This window comes from Mandrillus leucophaeus, unplaced genomic scaffold (assembly GCF_000951045.1).
Source record: "Mandrillus leucophaeus isolate KB7577 unplaced genomic scaffold, Mleu.le_1.0 Scaffold296, whole genome shotgun sequence".
Taxonomy (NCBI): Eukaryota; Metazoa; Chordata; class Mammalia; order Primates; family Cercopithecidae; genus Mandrillus; species Mandrillus leucophaeus.
In genome coordinates this window covers 1,458,177-1,479,623 of record NW_012103098.1, presented here as the reverse complement: position 1 = coordinate 1,479,623, position 21,447 = coordinate 1,458,177, and the positions used below count along the sequence as shown (strand labels likewise).

Below are 21,447 nucleotides of genomic sequence, written 5' to 3'. Positions count from 1 at the left end.
GAGTCCATGAGGCCAGGAAAGACCACTACTAGGGAAAAGAGAAAGATCAGGGAGCTGTAAAATGAATAATAACCAGGGCTCACAAAGGACTAGAAGGCGTTCAAATTCTGACTAATTAGGGTGGAAAGACCTCATTGAACACCCTGGACTGTCAGTAGAGACCCTACAGGGCCATTAGTAGTAGTGCTAAACTGGTTCTAGAGCAGGGGCTGGCAAACTGTGGCCAATGGGCCAACTCCTAGCCCATCTAGCCTGCCACCTATTTTTATAAATAAAGTTTTATTGTAACATGGGCACGCTCATTTGTTTACATAGTTCAGTTTGAGTAGTTTAGGTCCACAAAACCTAAGATATTTAAATATTTACTGCCCTTTACAGAAAAAGTTTGCCAATCGCTACTCTAGAGTACAGAGACTACCTGAAACCCTTGCTTATAATGTTTGAAAAGAAGTCTGAAAAGAAGCAAACTAGGCCGGGCATGGTGGCTCATGCCTGTAATCCCAGCACCTTGGGAGGCAGAGGTGGGTGGATCACCTGAGGTCAGGAGTTCAAGACCAGCCGTGACCAGCATGGTGAAACCCCATCTCTACTAAAAATGCAAAAATTATCTGGGTGTGGTGGTGCGTGCCTGTAATCCCAGCTACATGGGAGGCTGAGGCAGGAGAATTGCCTAAACCTGGGAGGCAGAGGTTGCAGTGAGCCAAAATCGTGCCACTGCACTCCAACCTGGGTGGCAGAGTGAGACTCTGTTTCAGAAAAAAAGAAAAGGAAACTGATATGCTAACTGAACTGCCTGCCAGAAGACAACTCAACATTGTTTAAAGGACGACAACAAAATCCAGACACGGAACATATGAAGGAATGTAACCCATAACCAGGAGGAAACTCCATCAGTAGAAACAGATCCTGAAATGACAGAGGTGATGGAATTAGAGAAGGACTTCACAAAACTGTAAAAACTACTATTATACATACATTTATGGACTTAAAGGGATACATGATTATAGTAAGGAAAGATGGGACAATATTAAAAAAATTGAACTTTAAGAGATGAAAAATATATCCAAAATGAAAAATTCTCTGGATTAGCTTAACCTCAGCTTAGACACTAGAGAAGGAAAAATATCAGGGAATTTGAACATATAGCAATAACATGAAGAATAATGATTGAGAAGAAAATGAATACCACCTCTGTGACCTGTGGAGGAATATCAAGTGGTCTAACATGTGTATATTTGGGGTCTCAGAAGGAGAGGAGAGAAAGAAGAGACAGAAAAAATATTTGAAGAAACAGCTCCAGATTTTCCAAATGTGATGAAAAACTAAACTCACAAGAAGCTCAGCAAAGCCTGAGCAAAATAAACATGAAGAAAGCCACATCAAGGCACATCATAATTGTAATCAAATTGTTAAAACCAAAGATAAGGCGAAAACCTTAAAACAGAGAAAAAAGTCTCAGACTATTTGTCAACAGCTATGCAAGCCAAGACAATAGAGAGACATCTTTAAAGTACTGGGGGAAAATGTCAACCTAGGATTCTCACTCAGTAAAATGTCTTTCAGAGTTAAAGTCAAAATAAAAACTTTTTCAGACATGCCAGAATTTCAGAATTAATGACTAATAGGCCTGTACCTCAATTAGTGTTAAAGACAGTTCCTCAGGGCTGGAGGAAAATGACATGAGGTAGAAAAGTGGATCTACACAGAAAGAATGAAGAGTGCCAGAAAGGGTAAATACGTGGGTACATATACAGACATTTTTCCCCTCATTTAAAAATTTCTTTAAAGGTAATTATTTAAAGCAAAAATAATAACAATGTATTGTAGTGCCTATATCTTCTACAGAAATAAAGTACGTGACAATGGTAGCATGAAGGACAGGAACAGGGAAATAGCATATGGTCTTGTCATATACTTATACAGTAGTTGGAATGATTAAATATTATCTGAAGATAGACTGTAATACCTTCAAGATGTATATTGTAAACCCTAGAATATGGATTGGCAAACTACAACCTGTAGACCAAATCTAGTTTGAGCCTTTTTTCCCCCACCATTGACAAAGTATTTTATTGACTGCCTGCTTTGGCAAGAAAGTTTCATTGTAATTCAGCCACATTCAGTCATGTCTATGGCTATTTGGTGTTATAATGGCAAAGTTGGGTAGTTGTGACAAACCCTATGGCCTGCAGATTCTAAAATATTTACTATTTGGCACTTTATAGAAAATATTTATTGACACACTTGCCTTAGAGAAGCCACTAAAAAAAAAAAAAAAAAAAAATCCCGGGTATATCTAAGAAGCCTATAGTAGAGATTAAATGGAATTTTTAAAAACCCTCAATCCAAAACAGGCAGGGAAGAAGAAAAAAGGAACAAAGGACAGGACAAATAGAAAACAAATGGCAAGTTGCTAGATTTAAACCTAGGTAAACCTAGATTTAAACCTTATTAAAATCATTATCACAAAGAAAGGATAACGGCCTTTGTGTCCATGTGCTCTCATCATTTAGCTCCCACTTGTAAGTGAGAACATGTGGTATTTGTTTTTTTGTTCCAGTATTAGTTTGCTAAGGATAATGGCTTCCAGCTCCATCCATGTGCCCACAAAAGAAATGATCTTGTTCTTTTTTATGACTGCATAGTATTCCTTGGTGTAGTTGTTCACATTTTCCTTATCCAATTTGTATTGATGGGCATGTAGGTTGATTCCATGTCTTTGCTATTGTGAATAGTGCCACAGTGAACATTCACATGCATGTGTCTTTATGGTAGAATGGTTATTTTTCTCTGGGTGTATACCAAGTAATGGGATTTCTGGGTCAAATGGTAGTTCTCTTGTTAGCTCTTTGAGGAATTGCCACGCCGCTTTCCACAATGGTTGAACTAATCTACACTCCCACCAGCAGTGTATAAGCATTCCTTTTCCTCTGCAACCTCGCCAGCATCTGTTATTTTCTGACTTTTTAAGAGTAGCCATTTTAACTGGTGTGAAATAGTATCTCATTGTGGTTTTGATTTGCACTTATCTGACGATCAGTAATACGGAACTTTTTTTCATATGCTTCTTGACCACATGTATGTCTTTTGAATAGTATCTCTTTGTGTCCTTTGCTGACTTTTTAATGGGAGTTTCCTTTTTTCTTGTGAAGTTGTTTGAGTTCCTTATAGATGTTGGGATATCAGACCTTTGTCAGATGCATAATTTGCCAATTTTTTTTCTCATTCTGTAGGTTGTCTCTTTACCCTGTTTCTTTTGTTGTGCAGAAGCTCTTAAGTTTAATTAGGCCCCATATGTCAGGTTTTGCTTTTGTTGTGATTGCTTTTGGCATCTTCGTCATGAAATCCTTGCCCATTCCTATGTCCAGAATGGTATTGCCTAAGCTGTCTTCCAGGGTTTTTTATAGTTTTGGGTTTTACATTTAAGTCTTTAATCCATCTGAGTTGATTTTTGTATATATAAGAAAGAGGTCCAGTTTCAATCTTGTGCATATGGCTTGCCAGTTATCCCAGCATGTTTTATTGAATGGGGAGTCCTTTCCCCATTGCTTTTTTTTCGTCCCCTTTGTCGAAGATCAGATGGTTGTAGGTGTGTGACCTTATTTCTGGGCTTTCTACTGTGTTCTGCTGGTCTGTGTGTCTGTTTTTGTATGAGCACCATTTGTTCTGGTTACTGTAGCCCTGTAGTATAATTTGAAGTTGGGTAATGTGACCCTTCTAACTTTGTTGTTTTGTTTAGGATTGCCTTGGCCATCCAGGCTCCTTTTTTGTTCCATATGAATTTTAAAATTGTTTTTTTCTAGTTATGTGAATAATGTCATTGGTAGTTTGATAGGAATAGCATTGAATCTGTAAGTTGTTTTGGGCAGTATGACTAATTAACTGATACTGAGTCTTCCTATTTGTGAACATGGTTATGTTTTTCCATTTGTTTGTGTCATCTCTGATTTCTTTGAGCAGTGTAAAACCATGAAATTTCTCGTAGAAAATATTGGAAAAAATCTTTATGACCTCAGTGTAGGCAGAGATTTCTCAGGATACAGAAAGCTCCAGTCATGAAAGAGTAGTTGAAAATATTGACTTTATCAAAATTTAAAACTTTTCTTCAAAAGACAGTGTGAAGACAATGAAAAAGCAAGGCACAGATTGGGAAAATATTCACAATACATACATCTGACAAAACACTTGTATTCAGAATATATAAAGAACTCTTACAACCCAATAGTAAGAAGACAACCCAATAAGCAAGTAGGTAAAAGATTTGAACAGATCTTCACAAAAGAAGATACGTGGATCGTCAACAAACATCTGAAAAGATGCTCAACATTGTTAGTAATTAGAGAAATGCAAATTAAAACTACAGTGACAGTACTGCATACCCACTAGTATTACTAAATGTAAAAAGACTGAAAATACCAAGTCTTAACCAAAATATGGAACAACTGGAACTCTCATACACCACTTGTAGAAATGGAAAATGGTATAATTACTTTGGAAAAAATGCGCCCGTTTCTTACAGTGTTAAACATAGACTTACCATATGACCATATTACCAGTTCTACTCTTAGGTATTTGTCCAAGAGAAATGAAAACACATGTCCACAAAAAACTTTATTCATAATAGAGAAAAACTGGAAACAACCCATATATCCCTCAACGGGTGAACGGATAAACTCATGGTGGTGTATTTATATAGTGGGATATTACAGAACAACGAAAAGAAATGAACTGCTGATAAAACAACGCAGATGAGTGTCAAAAACATTATGCTGAGCAAAAGAAGATGAGCCAGGAGAACATACTATGTGATTCCATTTATATGGGTTCTAGAAAAAAAAAAAAACTCTAGCAATAAACAGCCAATCACTGGATACTCAAGGCTGAGCTTCGAGGGAAGCTCTGCACGAGGCTGTGCAGGGGGCACAAGAGAATCATTTGAAATGTTGAAATCTTCTCTATCTTGATCATGGTGTTTGTTACTTAGGCTTATGCATTTTTCAAAACTCATCATACACTTTAAATGAGTGTGTTTTATTATAGATAAATTAAACTGCAATATAAAGTGATTTAAAAAGCAAAAAAAAAAAAATCTAGGAAACTGAAGCAGAACTGGACTCTTAGAAAAACTTCAGAACATCAGATTATTTTTTATCTAAAATATGCACAAAACTGGAGTCAAAGAGCAGAAGAAAGGTTTTAAAAAAGAAAAAGAAGAATTATGATGTCTTCATTTGAATCAAATTCCTACTCACTAAAGTTTCCAACTGCAGTCTGTATCTCAATCCAATGGATTTTCCATTCCAAGTCAACAGTGACCTATTGCTTTTGTCAAGATTCCCAATAACCAAGACGTTAAGAAAGTAATTGATATTTCTAAAATGTTAACTGTTAATGTGACCACAAGAGGACTCAGTGTGTCTGCCAGAGCTGAAGTTATTCCTTTAGAGAAAAGTTTGATCTAAGCCAGCTTTTGTCCCATGCCTCTAAATTTTCAATAAAGATATATTTCAAGCATTCAGGCTCTGTTGCTTAAGCTTTTTTAAGAACATGACTCCTCATTCTGGTGCTTCTGACTTTAGTCAGTTCAGACAGCTTCTTGTTTTTTTCTCCCACCTTGGGGTAAACTTTTAGTAACAATCTAGAGTCAGTTACTCCTTTCTCATCCTGTCCTTATCTCTTCGGGCCCATGGTACTTTTTTGGAGAGGCGTGGTGGTGAGGAACAGAATCACGGAATAGTAGAGTGGAAATGTCATTCTCTGAGTCATTAAATCCAGTTTTGTCATTTTACAGAGAGGAGAACTGAGGCCCAGAGGAGGAGAGGGACTTCCCTAATATCTCATAACTCTTAGGAATGGAAACCAGCCCTGGCCCCTTGCAGCCCTGCACTGCCTGGGAACACAGCCTGCTTCTCTCTCTGACTTGGGCTCTTTGGTAATAAGAGAGAGACATTTTTCATGTGTTTTCAAGGACATTGCTGAAGAACAAGGAATAAAGGGACCGTGAAGTAGATGTTGCAAAACACGGATACTTGAAAGCAGTCTTCAGTCACTACCTGCATAAATTACTTTGCTAACCCTTTGGGATGAAAATTCCTGTGGCTTGCACATTGCAGAAGAGTTTGAGGTTTTCTTTCTTTCTTTTTCTTTGTTTTTTCTGAAGCTATGAATTTGTTTTGGAGGAGAGACTTCACTTTAGCCTTGCTGCAGGGATTTACAGTAATTTTGTAAAAACCATGCTGAAGAGAGAGAAGCCTGTCATAAATCTGATCTGTTTCCTCAGTCATAACTAGGGAGAGCTCACCATCTGAAGCTTTGTAGAGGTGGAGACCGGGTTTGTTGCTAATTGATATACTGTTACTAAAACAAAGGATTGGTCTGTCAATGCCTCGGAACTATACAACTATACCCAGTCAGGGCTGCCATCAGACCACCCTATGTTTTATGGACTTAGTGTCTTGGCAGCCCAGAGACATGCCAGTGGGGGCAGTTTCTGCTTTGTCTGCTCATTAAACTCTGGAGACCTTTTCTTTGTTGCTGGGCCAGTCATTCCCACAATCTGATTGGCCAGAGTTGATGCTGTTTGAAATGGGCAAATTTTATACTTACTCTGAAAAATGAGCAATAATTCCAAAGAATATTTAAAAGAGGAAAAGTAACTGTTAAATGAGCAGATTGCCTGAAAAGAGCTTTATCCGAACCTTCTAAGACTAGGACAAAATTTATTGTGGCTGCCAGGTACAATATTATTCACATTTCAAAAGAGAGAATGATGATATTAATACCTTACCTTAGATAACTGCCTTTAGCCTTTGCACAGCTCCTTAGTATCTGTGATTTACATCATCCAAATATCCCTATGAAGGTGAAGGTTGGGGTATGTGTGTTAGTGACTACATTGACTACGTATGACATATTAAGATGTGAGACTTTGAAGTCATGCATTGATTGATTCATCAGATATTTTTGGAGTACTTCCTATGTGTCAGATACTGTAATAGGCTCTAGACTAGAATAGACCACATACACAAATGAGCAGAGCAGACCAAAACTCCTTGCTGTTACAGAACCTACGTTCTAGAGAGGTCCACAGGCCTGCTTTTACATGTGTTGCTGCTGGTTGTGTGACCTTGGACAAGCTACTTATTCCTATTGAGTTTGTTTTCTCATGTGTAACATGGTGTTCTTAATTCCTACTGCATAACATTTTGTGAGAATTAATGCGACAATGTATGTGCAGTGCTCATGAATGGTAGCCACCAACACGACTGTGGTCATTTCAGTTTGCAGCAGTTCCACTTGTCATCATTGGGTTCCCAGGGAGTCCCCTCTTCTTTGGGAACAGACTTGCTCTCTGCTGCTCCATTGCGATAAAACCAGATGAGGTTAATCCCTGTCCCAGTCATTCTAGAGTTGGAGTCATCTGTATTCCAATTCCACAGCCCAGTTCTCGTCTTTGTCTTCCTTTGATTTAAGCAGCAGCCATACAGAATTAGCCCTTGTTCAGAAATAACACGGTTATCATCCTGTTCCGCTTCCCTGGGGTGACAGACTCTAACGTTTCTTTCTCTTTCTCTTCTTTCAGATTGTTTAGTGTAATTTTGGAACAATTAACCAAAGAAACAGAAGGCGGGAACCACTCTAGCGGCAAGTCTGGAGGCTTTGATGTCAAAGCCCTCCGTGCCTTTCGAGTGTTGCGACCACTTCGACTAGTGTCAGGAGTGCCCAGTAAGCACTTATTGTTTCCTAGAGTCAGGAGTGTGCTGGTTTTTCCTTCCAGGTGGGTCTCAGAATCATTGACTGGTGCTTCGAGGTGAGTTGCTCTGTGCCAGCCAGGGGTCAGCGGACGACTGTGGCCTCCTTCACAGTTGACAGGACACTCTGGCTTGCACTGTCATGTTGGATCCCTCTGACAGCCCCGAGAGGGGGACAGGTGGCAGTTATTGTCATTCTGATTTTGTGGACGAGAGAATCTTCTCTTGCAGAAAGACAAGGCATTGGGGTGAGACCTTGGGTTCAGGCCTTTAATTCCGGTCTATTTTTCCTCTCTGGCGACATGCTGCCATCCACTCCTCCACTCCCAGGCTTGCCCCTCTGAAAGTAGTGTGTTTGTGGATGAGGGTGTTGGAGGACTCAGCTGCCTGCCTTTTTTTTTTTTTTTCCCCAAGTGGGGAGCACCAGAGGGATGGACTCCTGGAAACTGTGATTGGCTCCTCTACTCTCAGAAACGGTGCTACCCAGCTCTGGGGGAAAGGATGAACGCTTCAGCTGGGTACAGGGCACAGGAGCACGTGCCTTGAAGGCTGTTGTGAGAACAGAATGAGATAATGGAGGGAGAGCCCCTAACGGATGTCTGGAGCACAGAGGCTCTCAGTGAGTGAGAGAGAGAGTTTTAGCCACTAGGCCCTACCAATACCGCTCAGTGCCAGGCCCCACTGGGCTTCTGGCTCCAGGCCTCCAGGCCAGGTTAAATCATACCTGAGTTGGAACAGATGCCCTGTCTGTGCCCTGGCCAACGGCTGCAGCCTCTTATCCTTCCATAAGGCGTTTGGGGTTGCCTCACTGGGCTCTGCCCCTGACAGGACTCCTGTGTTGGGCACTTCCATGGGTAGAAGTCCTAACACCTTTCTGAGGGCTGGTGCCTCTGAGCAGGAATACGGGATTGCAGGGTGTGCCTGTTTTTCACAACTCATAAAGCCATCAGAAGAACACAGATCACATTTTTTGCCTCTCCAGAAGTTCTTCATGAAGTTTTTATTAAATTTCTTGGCACTTAAAATGCACCAAAAATCCTCTGGAAAAAAAAAATTTCCAAATTTAACATTTTAAAATGTAGGAAGTAGTGTTTTATGTGTACTTGTTTTTCCAGATGGTTCATTTATTTTCATTGAAAAAGATCAGCACAAGTCAAAACCACAGAACTGTGTGGAATCAATTGAGAAAAACAGAAATACCTTGGAAATGACTGGCTCTGTTAAGTGTAACACGATTAAATGAGAAGTTCAGTGAGCAAACATGTTCTTCCAGAATTAGTTGTTATAGCTTAATCTAATTTCAAAGTAACCACGACAGCTTTTTCCCCCAAAGAGCAAATAACAGGACAGCCTGTCTATGGTACGTGTTGCATGCAGACTTTGCGGGCTGCGGCTGTGCGCGTGTGTGCGTGCGAGCCTCTAGCCAGTGAAAAATCCAAGAACTCACATAGTGTTGTGTTTGCTTCCTTGGCTAATGAGATATTTACTAATCAACTAGTGCAGTGCTCCTAGATATTCTTGAGAATTCGTTTTAAACTGTATTTCTTCCTTTCACCAACAGACATCACTGTTTGAAATTTGATAGGGAGATTTGTGTTTAACTCTCCCGCAGGTCAGCGGGGAAAAGTGTGAGTCTGAGTCTTGTATGAGGACTTTTGAGCTTATATTTTTAACCATCTAGGTAGGGAACATCCCAGTCTCTCATCAAACTCAAACAGGCTTTTGAAGGAAGGGATCAGAGGTTGTCGGATGTGCTGTTTCTAATGCTGGTTGGCAGCCGTGGCCTGCTGATTACTTCTCTAGTACCCGAAGTTGTTAAAAATGTCTAGGAATGTTTGACTGTTTACACTTATCTTGGAATTGTTTAGTCCCTGCGAAAGAAAATCCAGACTGTTCTGTAAGACATAATTTTGTGTGCGTGTGTGTATGGAAATATATATTCATTCAGTGAAACATAAATTTATTTCACAAGGTGGTGAATCAGGCATTTGTGGAGTTCTTAACCACCCACATTAAGAGACTGAGGGAGAATGGGCGGGAACCCAGAGCCTGCCCTGGAGACCAGGCCTCCTGACCCCTGTGTTGACGTCCCCCATTCTCTCCACGGCAACCTCAGCACTACTGTGCTGCTCGCTGTTTAACTTCTTCCCTTCTCTTTCCCTGTCCTTCTGTGTTGGACAGGGAAACATTTATCAAAGTTCAAGACTATCAAAGTGGAAAAGACTCCTAAAGATCATCTGGTCTACCTGCATCTTTTAGACAGGAAACTGAGGTCTGTTGGAGGTCGTGACTTGTGTAAGTTCCCACAGCTAGTGAGTAGCCAGACAGAACCAGACTCACGATCTCCACGTTCCTGACCTGGTGTTCTTCCCACTCCTGCCTCCTTCACTAGAGTCCCTTGAGATCCACTGAGATCTACCATACATGTTGAGTATGTACAAAGGAGCTGAATGCAATAAAGTATACATGTTCACAGTCGGATACAACTTTATCATCTCCTAAAATGTGACCAATCTGAAATACAGTAGTTACTCTAAATGTAAAAAATATTCACAAAGCTTACTGCCATGGAATTTAGAAGAGCTAACTGCTGGGAGTTGATTTTGCATGGCCCACTGGTGTCTCAAGAAAACCAAAACAACAATAGAAACCTGGCCATGGGGATTGGAACGGGTGTTGTCTTTTCCCTTCCATGTGTTCTCTGTAGGAGGAAAAACATATTGAAAATCATCCTAATTGATCATTTTTGAAAAAACCATGTGGACATTTACATATCCAAAGGTGTAGCACCCAGGGTTTTAGTTGTAATAGAGGTTGTAGCAAGTCAGGGTCGTGCTGAGTCTGAAATCCTCTTACTGCTTTTCCCTCACCATCCTGTCCTCTGCCTCCTCCTGTGCTGCTTATCATGGTAAAGGTTTGTCATTATTGCTAAGTCTTCTCTTTGCTTGCTGTATTCTGGTTTCTGATATAAGCATCTCAGCTTCTTGCTTTCTTTTTTTCCTGAATATGTATTGGGAAAGTGAGGTGATAGCAGAAGAGGGAACGTTTGAAGGTAGAGAGACAACAGGGAAGGACAGGGAAGGAGAAGGTAAGAAGGAAAAGAGGGAGCAGCACAGTCGTGCTGAGGTCACGGGGCCATGGAGAAGATGGGGGACACCAATGCAGGGTCAGGAGGCCTGGTCTCCAGGGCAGGTTCTGGGTTCCTGCCCATTCTCCCTCATTCTCTTGGTCCTGCAGACCCAATCCTAATCCTGAGTGCTGCCCCCATCCTTCTTTTCATGACCTCTTTTTCTCTCACTTGATGGGTAGCCTTACCCACACTGTGGCACTGAGTATAACTCCATGGGTAGCTTGTATTAGGTTGGTGTGAAAGTAATTGTGGTTTTTGCCATTGAAAGTAATGTCTCTGAGTCTGAGGATTTCAGACTCAGCAAGACCCTGCCTTGCTAGGACCTCCATGGCAGCAAAAGTTTTAAATGTAGGAAATAATCGGTTTTTTTTCCTCTCTCTCTCCCTTTTTTTTTTTCCTTTTTTTTTTTTGGAGACGAAGTCTTGCTCTGTCCCCCAGACTGGAGTTGCAACCTCCGCCTCCCAGGTTCAAGTGATTCTCTGATGGCAACCTCCCGAGTAGCTGGGATTACAGGCGCACACCACCACACCCAACTAATTTTTGTATTTTTGGTAGAGATGGGGTTTCATCACGTTGGCCAGGCTTGTCTCGAACTCCTGACCTCAAGTGATCCACCCACCTTGGCCTCCCAAATTGCTGGGATTGCAGGCGTGAGCCACCTCACAAGGCCAGAAATCGTCATTTCTCAAGTGCCTGTCTCTCAAGACCACATTTCAGCTTCAGGACACATCTACCTTAATGTTATGTAATACCAACATCAAACTTAACAAGGCTCAAATCGCTCTCAACCCTCCCCCTGCCCCTCCCACCTCCCTCATTCCTGGAGAATCTCCCTTTGAAATGCGTAGTTTTGTTGGGGGCACTGGGATTTTGCCTCAAGACCCTGGCTCAAATAACTGGTGTGCTCCATAGGTACCTTCCTCTCATTCTGACTCAGTTGCTGAGTTCTGGTCTCATCCTGATCTTCACCCTTGCTACTCCAGCACTCTTGAACTGCCTCTCTGTGTGTCTGGCCTGCTGCTGTCCTGTTGGTCTTTCTAAAGCCGCTGCCTTTTGCCAGTGGTCTAGTCTGGCTCCATAACCCGGATTCAAAACCCACAACCCTGGCTGCAATCTACTTCTCTTTCCTGATTTTCTTTTCCACTATATAACCACCAATCAAGCCCATGCTGTGCTACTCTCCTCTGTGCTTTTGGTACTCTGTTCTTCTTCCCTGGAGTCGCCTCTCTCCCATGCCCACCTGTGGAAATCCACCCCACCTGGCCTTTGGGCTGTGCCCAGAGGGAAGCTGCCTCAGGGCCCTTTCTTCACTTTGTTCATCCCTGTTTGTTACCTGCATGGACCTTGGGGATCTGAACAAAGGATGATGAACGTGGGAATAAAGACAAAGACAAAGACAAAAGCATATATTTGGAAGAAAGGGTCACGGGGCTCCTTGCTTCTAGTTAACAAGAGCCCTGAGCTTTAGAGCCTTTCGCATTTTATTGGGTAAAGGAGATAGCGAGAGCGGGGAGTGGTTGTCGGTAAGCTGCTTGATTTACAGCAGGCTTACAAGACTGCATTCTTCTGACAATAGGCTCTAGATATCCCAATAGATAACCTCAATGAGCACAGCACCAGGGAGTGAGTGATTGCCCTCAGCAAACCTGGTTGTAGGTGCAGTTGTGAGTTTGCCTGCATCCTGCATTCATGGTGGCATTCATGATAAACAGTTTGCTGTTTGATCCTATAGCCTCCAGTGGAATGCTGAGTTGGTCACAATCCCTTTGGCCTTGTCAGCTCTCAACACCTATTAATTTTAACTGTTGGATATTCATATAGCATCTGTGTGCTACCCCAGGGTAGAGTTATTTGTGTTTAATTCTGTGTCTCCTAGAATATAATTTTTTGAGGAAGACATTTTACATAAACCATCTTCATATTGCTCCAAAGCACCAAACGTTATGATTTCCACGTGGTCGATGTTTAAGAGATTTTGTCAGATGGATGAAGAAATGCATAAATGAATGATGAACTTTGACAGTGGGCAGTCCCCTCCCTAGGCCTTAGTTTTTCCCTCTGTCTAGTGAGGGAGTTGGACTAGATGATCTTGAAGGTTCCTTTTCAGTGTGTCTCATATCCAGGCTTAATATTAATGAAAAGCTTTGAAATACCTCTTTGAATTGTATTACTATGTGTTCTAAATAAAGGAGGCATGAGTAGGAATTATATATATGAGTCATTGGAGTACCTTCCTGGCTCACAAACTTATTTTTTTTTTTTGTCTTTCCTAGGTTTACAAGTTGTCCTGAACTCCATTATAAAAGCCATGGTTCCCCTCCTTCACATAGCCCTTTTGGTATTATTTGTAATCATAATCTATGCTATTATAGGATTGGAACTTTTTATTGGAAAAATGCACAAAACATGTTTTTTTGCTGACTCAGGTGAGTAATGGGAATTATAGCTAACTTAATTTAAAAAATTTTTGGTTTTCCCCAAAGCAACTTTCATAGTTTGGGGAAAATCTAAAACAAAATAGGAAAAAAAATGCCCAATATACCAGCACGTTTACTGAGCCAGTTCTCAGTATGAGCTGTGTTCAGAATAGATGAGAATTCAGTCTCCCTTTCCACCCCGATTTCCTGTGTAATGTGTCCTGGCAAACAAGATGAGAGACCTCCAAAGTAAAAACATGAGGCAAACCAACAGCATTGTGCTGTCTAAGCCTAAGGAGGGTGCTGTAAGCACAGGTGCAGAGGAAAAGAGCCATGGATTCTGACAAGAGGAAATGGCAGATTCCACTAAGGAGGGAGCATCTGAAGGGAACCTTGAAGGATGAGCAGAATCCTGAGGCATCACAGAGGGGGCGGTAGGGTGTCCCAGGCTCTGGTGAGGATGCTCACCTTCCCTGGCTTGGATTTCCTGATGTTTCTGTCCTGAGTGGTGCAGCCTGTTTGCTGTGTTTGCAGATATCGTAGCTGAAGAGGACCCAGCTCCATGTGCGTTCTCAGGGAACGGACGCCAGTGTACTGCCAATGGCACGGAATGTAGGAGTGGCTGGGTTGGCCCGAACGGAGGCATCACCAACTTTGATAACTTTGCCTTTGCTATGCTCACTGTGTTTCAGTGCATCACCATGGAGGGCTGGACAGATGTGCTCTACTGGGTAAGTACCCTGGGGAGAGAGTTTGTGGAGGGTTCTTTCCTTGGATAAGTGAATTTTATGAGCTAGAGCCACTGGAGAGGTGGCTGGAAGAGAAACCCTGAAGTCAGTTATCTGGGAAGGGAAGCAGATGCTGTCTTTACCAGCAGCCTTCATCATCCTGCTCCTCGAGGGCCTTAGTTTCAGTTGCAGGAAGCTGCTGCACGATGTTGGCTTCTGGCTTTAGTCTTCCACTCCCCAGTGCTGCCTGAAGACCTGGTGCCAAGGGTGCCCAGTGGTCCCCTTTGGAGGAACTCCAGGAAGCCAGGGCTATCCTGATTCAACTCTTAAGAGAGCCAAAGGGTCACTTTCCAGGTAACGAGGCTCCTGGACTGCCACAGGCTAAAGTTAATCGTTTATACATCAAGGCAGGTTGTTCTACTAGATCCTAAAGGGAAGAAAGGGAATGTAAATCGGATCCCTTTAGTGCTTTCCGTAACTCAGTATAACCTTAAACCCAATGTGAGTGTCTCCCATGATAATATTTCCTGTTCTTGTCTTTAGTATTACCATAAATTGGCCCAGCACAAACCCTTAGCTGTCTTCTTTTCTATTTGAAGCTACAGAGCTCTGGCAGAAAGGGTAGGAATGGCATGTAGACTTCCAGGGCTGGTGGACCCATCCAGCCTGCCATGAAAACAGCTGGACGCTCTTTCAAGGCGGGGGTCTGATTCCTCTTGTTCCCGATAGAGCCAGAAAGATTTGCTACATAAAAATAAGTGCTATAGTATTTTAACAGCCATTTCCCAGGGCTGAGTTTGTTTGTTAGAATGTAAATAAAGCTCACAGAAGTTTAGAAATTGTTTTCCATGGTATAAGAGTTGCTGGTAAAGACAGCTAACATGTAGATTTTGAGCCTAAATCCAAGTCCAAAGGGGAGTAACCAGGATTCCAATCATGAGTTGTTAAAAGGAAATTAGTAATAAAGTACTTCTGAAGTCAGCAGCTTTTAGACAGAAGGCCTGTAAATTGAGAAGTAGCTTCTGATAGTTTCTAAATTTTAGATACTTTTTAGGATTTGCTGTTCCTCCATAACTTCAGAGACTGTAACAGATAATGGTTATAAATAGGTTTTTGCTTCCCTTCGCCAGCTCACAGGATTGTAGATGTCCCCATATATTTAATATTAGGCAAAGAAGGTATATTTTTACCTTTAGTCCCCGAAGTGAGTCTAGTTTGATGAGGTTTAAGCATCACCAACACGTTATATCTTGTTTTTCCTACTTCCCTTTCTTTTTCTGATTGTCATAGGAGTGTGAGAGAGAGAGAGAGAGAGTGTGAGAGTGTGTGTGTGTGTGTGTGTGTGTGTCTGTGTGTGTGTGTATGTGGGGGAGGGGGTATGCACATCTGTTGTTTATATTCGTAAAACAATGTCTTTTCATGAAGAGGAAGGAGGAGGGGGATGGTATTGGCTGAGCCAGGGGCATGGCTCCCGTATGCAAGAGGGCCCTCAGGTTAGGTGAAGCATTCATTTTTGCTATTATTTCCTAAATTGCAACTTCTGGTCAGATTAGTTGAGATCTCAATTCCAGTCTTCCCTTGAAGTTTCTCATAAATAGAAAAAGCATCATCACAATAGCCCAAACTCTGATATTTCCCCTCCCCAGACAGTACAGAAGACAACATTTTGATTTTTAAAAAATCAAAATCTGTGACTCCTCTCAGCTTTGTTTTTCTCTCCATTGACATGGTGAATTGTCAACTGTGGATCCAACATACCTTGACTAATGAACAATTTTATACTTCATGTTATATTCCCGCACATCGATTCTCACAATTTTCCTGTTGCCAAGCAAGTGTAAAACCTGGGAGTAGATGATTAAAGGAGGGGGAACTTCAGGCTCCTGGAAACAAAAGTTTCCACTTGCTTTCCTGAGAAGGTTTAAATATCATCTAGGATGATATAATTATTATTTTTATTATTAATATGACAATCACATGGTTAATAATTTGACAGTATAATTGCATTCTCCATGAATTACACAGCATTTTTATTCTGGTGGAGGATCTCAAGTCATTTATAAACTTTATCCCAGTCTGTATCCCTTTATAGAAGATCTGGGATCTTGAAGATGGAGACAGTGGAGTAGAGACCATGGAACATTCCCTGGGTTCTACAGCAAATGGTTGTGGTCCTTGATCTAGAACAGAGGTCTGCAAATCTTTTTATAAGGGGCCAAATAGAAAATGTATTTGGTCTTACAGGCTCCATGGTCACCTTGGCAACTATTCAGCCCTGCCACTATAGCTAGGAAGCAGCCATGGGCAATACATCAGCAAATGGATGTGGCTTTATTCTAATCAGACTTCATTTATGGACCCTGAAATTGAATTTTGTGTAACTTCTCTGTGTCATGAAATATTTTGTTTTTGATTTTTTCCTCCACCAACCATTTGAAACTGTAAAAATCACTTTTAGCTTGAGGCCATATAAAAGCAGACAGCAAGCTGGATTTGGCCTGCGGGTCATGCTATGGGAACCCACTGGCCTAGACTAGAACCCAGCACTCTTTCCTTGGCATTCTTCCACCTGTCAGCAGTTTATGAATCCTTCCAGAACACTAGGGGGCAGCTAAGTAATGTCTTCCCGACTGTTCTCTAAGATCTTACTCTCTGAAACACATCAGGATTGTTTTTAATTACCTGTTGATTGTATTTATTAGCTCATCATAGAGACAGGCAGGGGCCAAGGAACCAAGCCTTCCTAATATTTCATGGGCCACAGTCAGCTGGAAGCCACACCACTGTGATACGTAGCAGAACATCCCTGCCCAGCACGGTGCCTGGCACCGAGCAGGCACTCAATAAACACAAGTGATGGGCATCATCCTTCAAGTGTACCAGGCATATTGCCTCATTAGTGTAGATGTGCCATGTTTGAATATCTATTTTTATCCACAACTAGGGCATAAAGGGAACATCTTGGGAGATAAAAAGAGATTAGATTTTAAATATTGACTACAAGCACATTTCTGAATCCTTTAGGTGTTTTCATATGGTGGACAAAGTCTTTGCAGGGCATTGTTTTGCATCGAGTCAAGTTTATATTCAGTCAGCTTTCTCAGGCTCATTTATGCCTTGCTTCTCCCTAGCGTCTGGAAAATGTCTGGCAGGGTCTTGAGAAGGGAATTACGGGTGGGTCCAATATGTAGAAAGGCACACTTAGAACAGGACTATTTGGATGTGTGGGAAGTGGGATCATTAAGTTCTGGCGGGAAGAAACCTATGGTAGAGTTCTTTGATAAAGTGAGTTCCATAAATATAACTGAGCTGTTGTTTGACCCACATGTAAGTGTTTGTTGCTCACAGAGGCAGCAGGGTGTAGGGCAGGGAAAGAGTGCTTGTTTAGGCTGGTTGTGTGACCTGGAGTAGGTCATGGAACCTCTCTGGGCTTCTCAAGATGCAGAATTAAACTTACATGATTTGATTTTTCTCTTCAACTTGGAGGAAACTTTTTTCCCTTCAATTGAAAGAAGTTGTTTTTAAATGTGGAAAATAAAAAGTATTGGTTTCAGGAGACAGCTATCCAGATAATTTCTGGTGTCTTGCTTTAGCACTGAGCTCTTTTCTCAATGCACACTCCTACAGAGGTGCTGGCTGTCAGACCTTCACAAGTACTCATGGTCAAGCTGACAATCTCCTTCATCCAGGGCACCTAGGAAGTTTCTCAATAACCAGCCGAGGGCTTGCCTTTTTCTTATTGCATGTTCTGGGGAGTTAAAACCAGTATACCAACTTTCCAGAAGTGTTTTCAGCAGCTAGAAAAACAGCCTTGCATTGGTCTATAACTTGAGACATGAATATGCATTTCAGCCTTTTATTTTTATTTTGTTTAATTTTTTTGAGATGGAGTTTTGCTCTGTCGCCCAGGCTGGAGTGCAATGGCATGATCTCAGCTCACTACAACCCCTGCCTCTGGGGTTCCAGCTCCCAAGTAGCTGGGATTACAGGTACTTGCTACCACGTCCAGCTAATTTTTGTATTTTTAATAGAGACGGGTTTCACCATGTTGGCCAGACTGGTCTTGAACTCCCAACCTCAGGTGATCCGCCTGCGTTGGCCTCCCAAAGTGTTGGGGTTACAGGCATGAGCCACTGCACCTGGCCCATTTCAGCCTTCTAAAAGAAGGAAAACTGAAGCTAAAAAGAAAACTCCTGGGCACCAGATGACACCCCTTGATGACTTTGATACAAGATTTTTAAAAATTTATCTAAATTGAAGTCCTTCAGTGGAAGCCAGTTTCTTCATTGTTGATAAAGACCATATAGGCAAAATCCCAAGCAGTCTTTATTTTCATGTGGGTATTTTTGGGAACAGCTTGCATATTCTGATTTTTCTTTTGTATATGTTAAGATCTAAGAAATGCTTGGCTCTGAAAAGGGACTTGGATTGAGAAGGGTTCACTGGGAGCAAGACTGGCTCTCAGAGCTGAAGCTTGTCTCTTTTGCCCCACCTTCTGACTTCGAGATTTGGAATCTCCAGTGGACTGTGTTCAACTCCAGCCTTTCCCTCCAGGCCTCAACTGTCATTCTAAGTGATACTTCTGATTTGAGCAAATGTGAATCTGATGAACACCTACTCCCAAGAAATTAAAGGGTTTTAAATTTTTTAAAGGAAAATTGTCCCTCCTAAGTGGAGAAGACAGCCGTTACTAGAGCCATTCTCTGGAACAGCAGACTGAGGCCTGAAGGAGGGTTGGTGAAGCAGATGGCTAAGCAGATGACGGTTGCTGGGGTCACGGAAGAGTGAGGTTTCCTGATGGGAGCCCTGGACCTGTCCGCCCTCCTGTCACCTTGATGGGCACCTTCTCCCCTGCTGCATGCACCTCTGTTCCAACCCAGAGGGAAACAAGCCCAGATGGGGCTCTGTCTCAGGTGCTGACCCAGGCCAGGCACAGGCCACCACACCAGGCAGCCAGTGTCTTCTTCATCTATGGGGTTTTCAGTAAGTTTAGTGGTATAGTTGCTCTGGATGAATTACCCTCTGCCTTCCTGTTGAAATTAGTTTATCCAACTTAATTAGATCAACAATTGCAGCCACGGCCCAGGCTCGTTCATTACTCTAATTGCCAATGTAAGATGTGCAGACTAATATGAGTTCTGTTAAGCACATCAGTTTTCATGTGGCCAAACAGGTGTTTCATAAGGGATTTAATGCCCTCTCCCTAGACTTCAGCAACAGATGTTAGGTAATTTTTTTTAATGTTCACTTTCCCTATTTGGCTTCTGCATGAGGCAAACATTGTGAAGTGCACGAGCCTCATTCTATAAAGCTAAAACCTGGAGCCAGATCATGTGCAAAAAAGCACAGGCTTAACACCCTGAGGGCTTGCATCTGCAAGGCAAGAGAGATGGCTCTATCCAGACTGTTCGCAATTCCTATTGGCTGGAAATTCTGGGTGTTATGGCAGGGTCATACCTTGGGTCATCCATTCTGTCCCCTGACTGGTCCTTAACACCTCCTTCCTGGGAAAGGTGTTTGCTGAATTTAACACTGACCTGTGCTGGTGGAAAGTTCCATCCAGCTGTGATCCTTAAAGCACCTGTTTGTTCTGGCTTCTCTTGGCAGGATCTGCCAGGAAGACTGTGTCTGAGTGTGCAGCATGAGCTTGTCCAAGAGTAGGGGAATGGGGTTCCTCAGGCCACACCCTTTCACCTCGAAACCCAGTCAGCTCACAGCTGGAGCCAGTCTCCCAGGGGGGTCATCTAGATCAAAGCTAAGTGTGGAGAATAAGGGCTACTTCTCCTTTCTGTGGGTTCAGCTAAGAAAAAGCCCATTCGGGCCGGGCGCAGTGGCTCAAGCTTGTAATCCCAGCACTTTGGGAGGCCGAGACGGGCGGATCATGAGGTCAGGAGATTGAGACCATCCTGGCTAACAGGGTGAAACCCCGTCTCTACTAAAAAATACAAAACACTAGCCGGGCGAGGTGGCGGGCGCCTGTAGTCCCAGCTACTTGGGAGGCTGAGGCAGGAGAATGGCCTAAACCCGTGAGGCGGAGCTTGCAGTGAGCCGAGATCCGGCCACTGCACTCCAACCTGGGCGACAGAGTGAGACTCCGTCTCAAAAAAAGGAAAAAGCCCATTCTGCAAAGAGCTCCTGACTATATGTCAGCTAGTTGACCTTGAAAAAATTCTTTTTTGCATTCGTTTTGCTGCATTCATTTTGTTTGCACTCACAGGTTGCAGATAATCCAGATGTAAAGTGGGTTTGGTTTCCTTGGGTAGGTTGGCTTCCAGTAGAAGGTTATTTTAGGAGTTTTTAAAAAGAGTTTATAGAGTCAAATGGTGCAAGTTTGTCTCTATAATTAAGACTTTTCCACCATCACAAATTTTAAACACAAAGTCTAAAATCTTGGGCAGTATAGAAAATAGGTTCTAGCTAAGCACTAGTTTTGTCCTCTACCAAGACCTTTCCTGAAAATCACATATCAAGACAGTTTCCTGTAAGAAAAAGCCAAATCCCAGCTGATTTTCCTTCCTGGGGCCAAAATCTGCTATTATTCGGCTTGAAAGCCTTGATAACTCTGTGTGTATGTGTGTGTGTGTGTGTGTGTGTGTGTCTGTCTGTATGTGTGTGTGTATATTGGGAATATGTGATGAATGTGTGTTGGCTGCTGTTGTCTCTGATTTGGTTACTGTTGTTTCTGATTTAAATCTAAGTAAAGTTTAATTAAATGTATAGAATGCTATCTCTAATGTGATCCTCTCTCCTTACTGAATTCTCTTACTAACCCACTCCTATGAGACCATCTTATTTCTTGCAGATGAATGATGCTATGGGATTTGAATTGCCCTGGGTGTATTTTGTCAGTCTCGTCATCTTTGGGTCATTTTTCGTACTAAATCTTGTACTTGGTGTATTGAGCGGGTAAGCTACACCTCTTTCATCTTGAAAGCAGAGTCCTGAGGACAGTTGCCAAGACCACACAGGCTTTGCTGGATGAGGGCCGCCAAGAGGGGTTGCCAGACATTTTATGTGTCCTCTGAGATGCTTTCTTTTCTGCTGAGGCTTCCCACATCAAGCTGTTTCCTGGAACCTCACCAGGCTTCATGAAGGAGAACTATAGAACGATTATTGACCAGAAATTAATCAGCATTGTTGCTTGAGATTTAAACAATTTCCATTGCTTGCCCTTTTTTGTCTGTTCTAAAATGAGATACATTTATAATTGCTTTATTTGTCTGGATCCAAAGAGAATGCAGATTAATTGTTATAAAATGGTTGCAAAATGAGCTGGATTGGGTGGGCTTTTGGTAGGCCCCATTTGTAGATTTCAGCAGCTGAGCTTGTCCTTATTTGCAGGAAAAAAAAAAAAAGAAAAAAAAAAAGGAAGGACCTAGGCCCAGTCCCTGTCCTAGGAGCACTAACCTTCAGCAAAGCAC

The 21,447-nt window shown here is 42.2% G+C and overlaps 1 protein-coding gene across 4 annotated transcripts in view; it reads left to right on the top strand.

The window, feature by feature from the left end:
• Window positions 1-21,447, top strand: part of CACNA1D (calcium channel, voltage-dependent, L type, alpha 1D subunit) — a 326,299-nt gene that overhangs the window by 160,669 nt on the left and 144,183 nt on the right. For 2 of the 4 annotated variants that reach the window (XM_011986180.1, XM_011986182.1), the window contains exons 5-8: window positions 7,583-7,725; window positions 13,155-13,307; window positions 13,833-14,029; window positions 20,829-20,932. In XM_011986180.1, coding sequence (XP_011841570.1) covers window positions 7,583-7,725; window positions 13,155-13,307; window positions 13,833-14,029; window positions 20,829-20,932 — 597 coding nt within the window. The remainder of the gene's footprint in view (window positions 1-7,582; window positions 7,726-13,154; window positions 13,308-13,832; window positions 14,030-20,828; window positions 20,933-21,447) is intronic. The other 2 variants (XM_011986179.1, XM_011986181.1) reach the window with 1 other exon arrangement.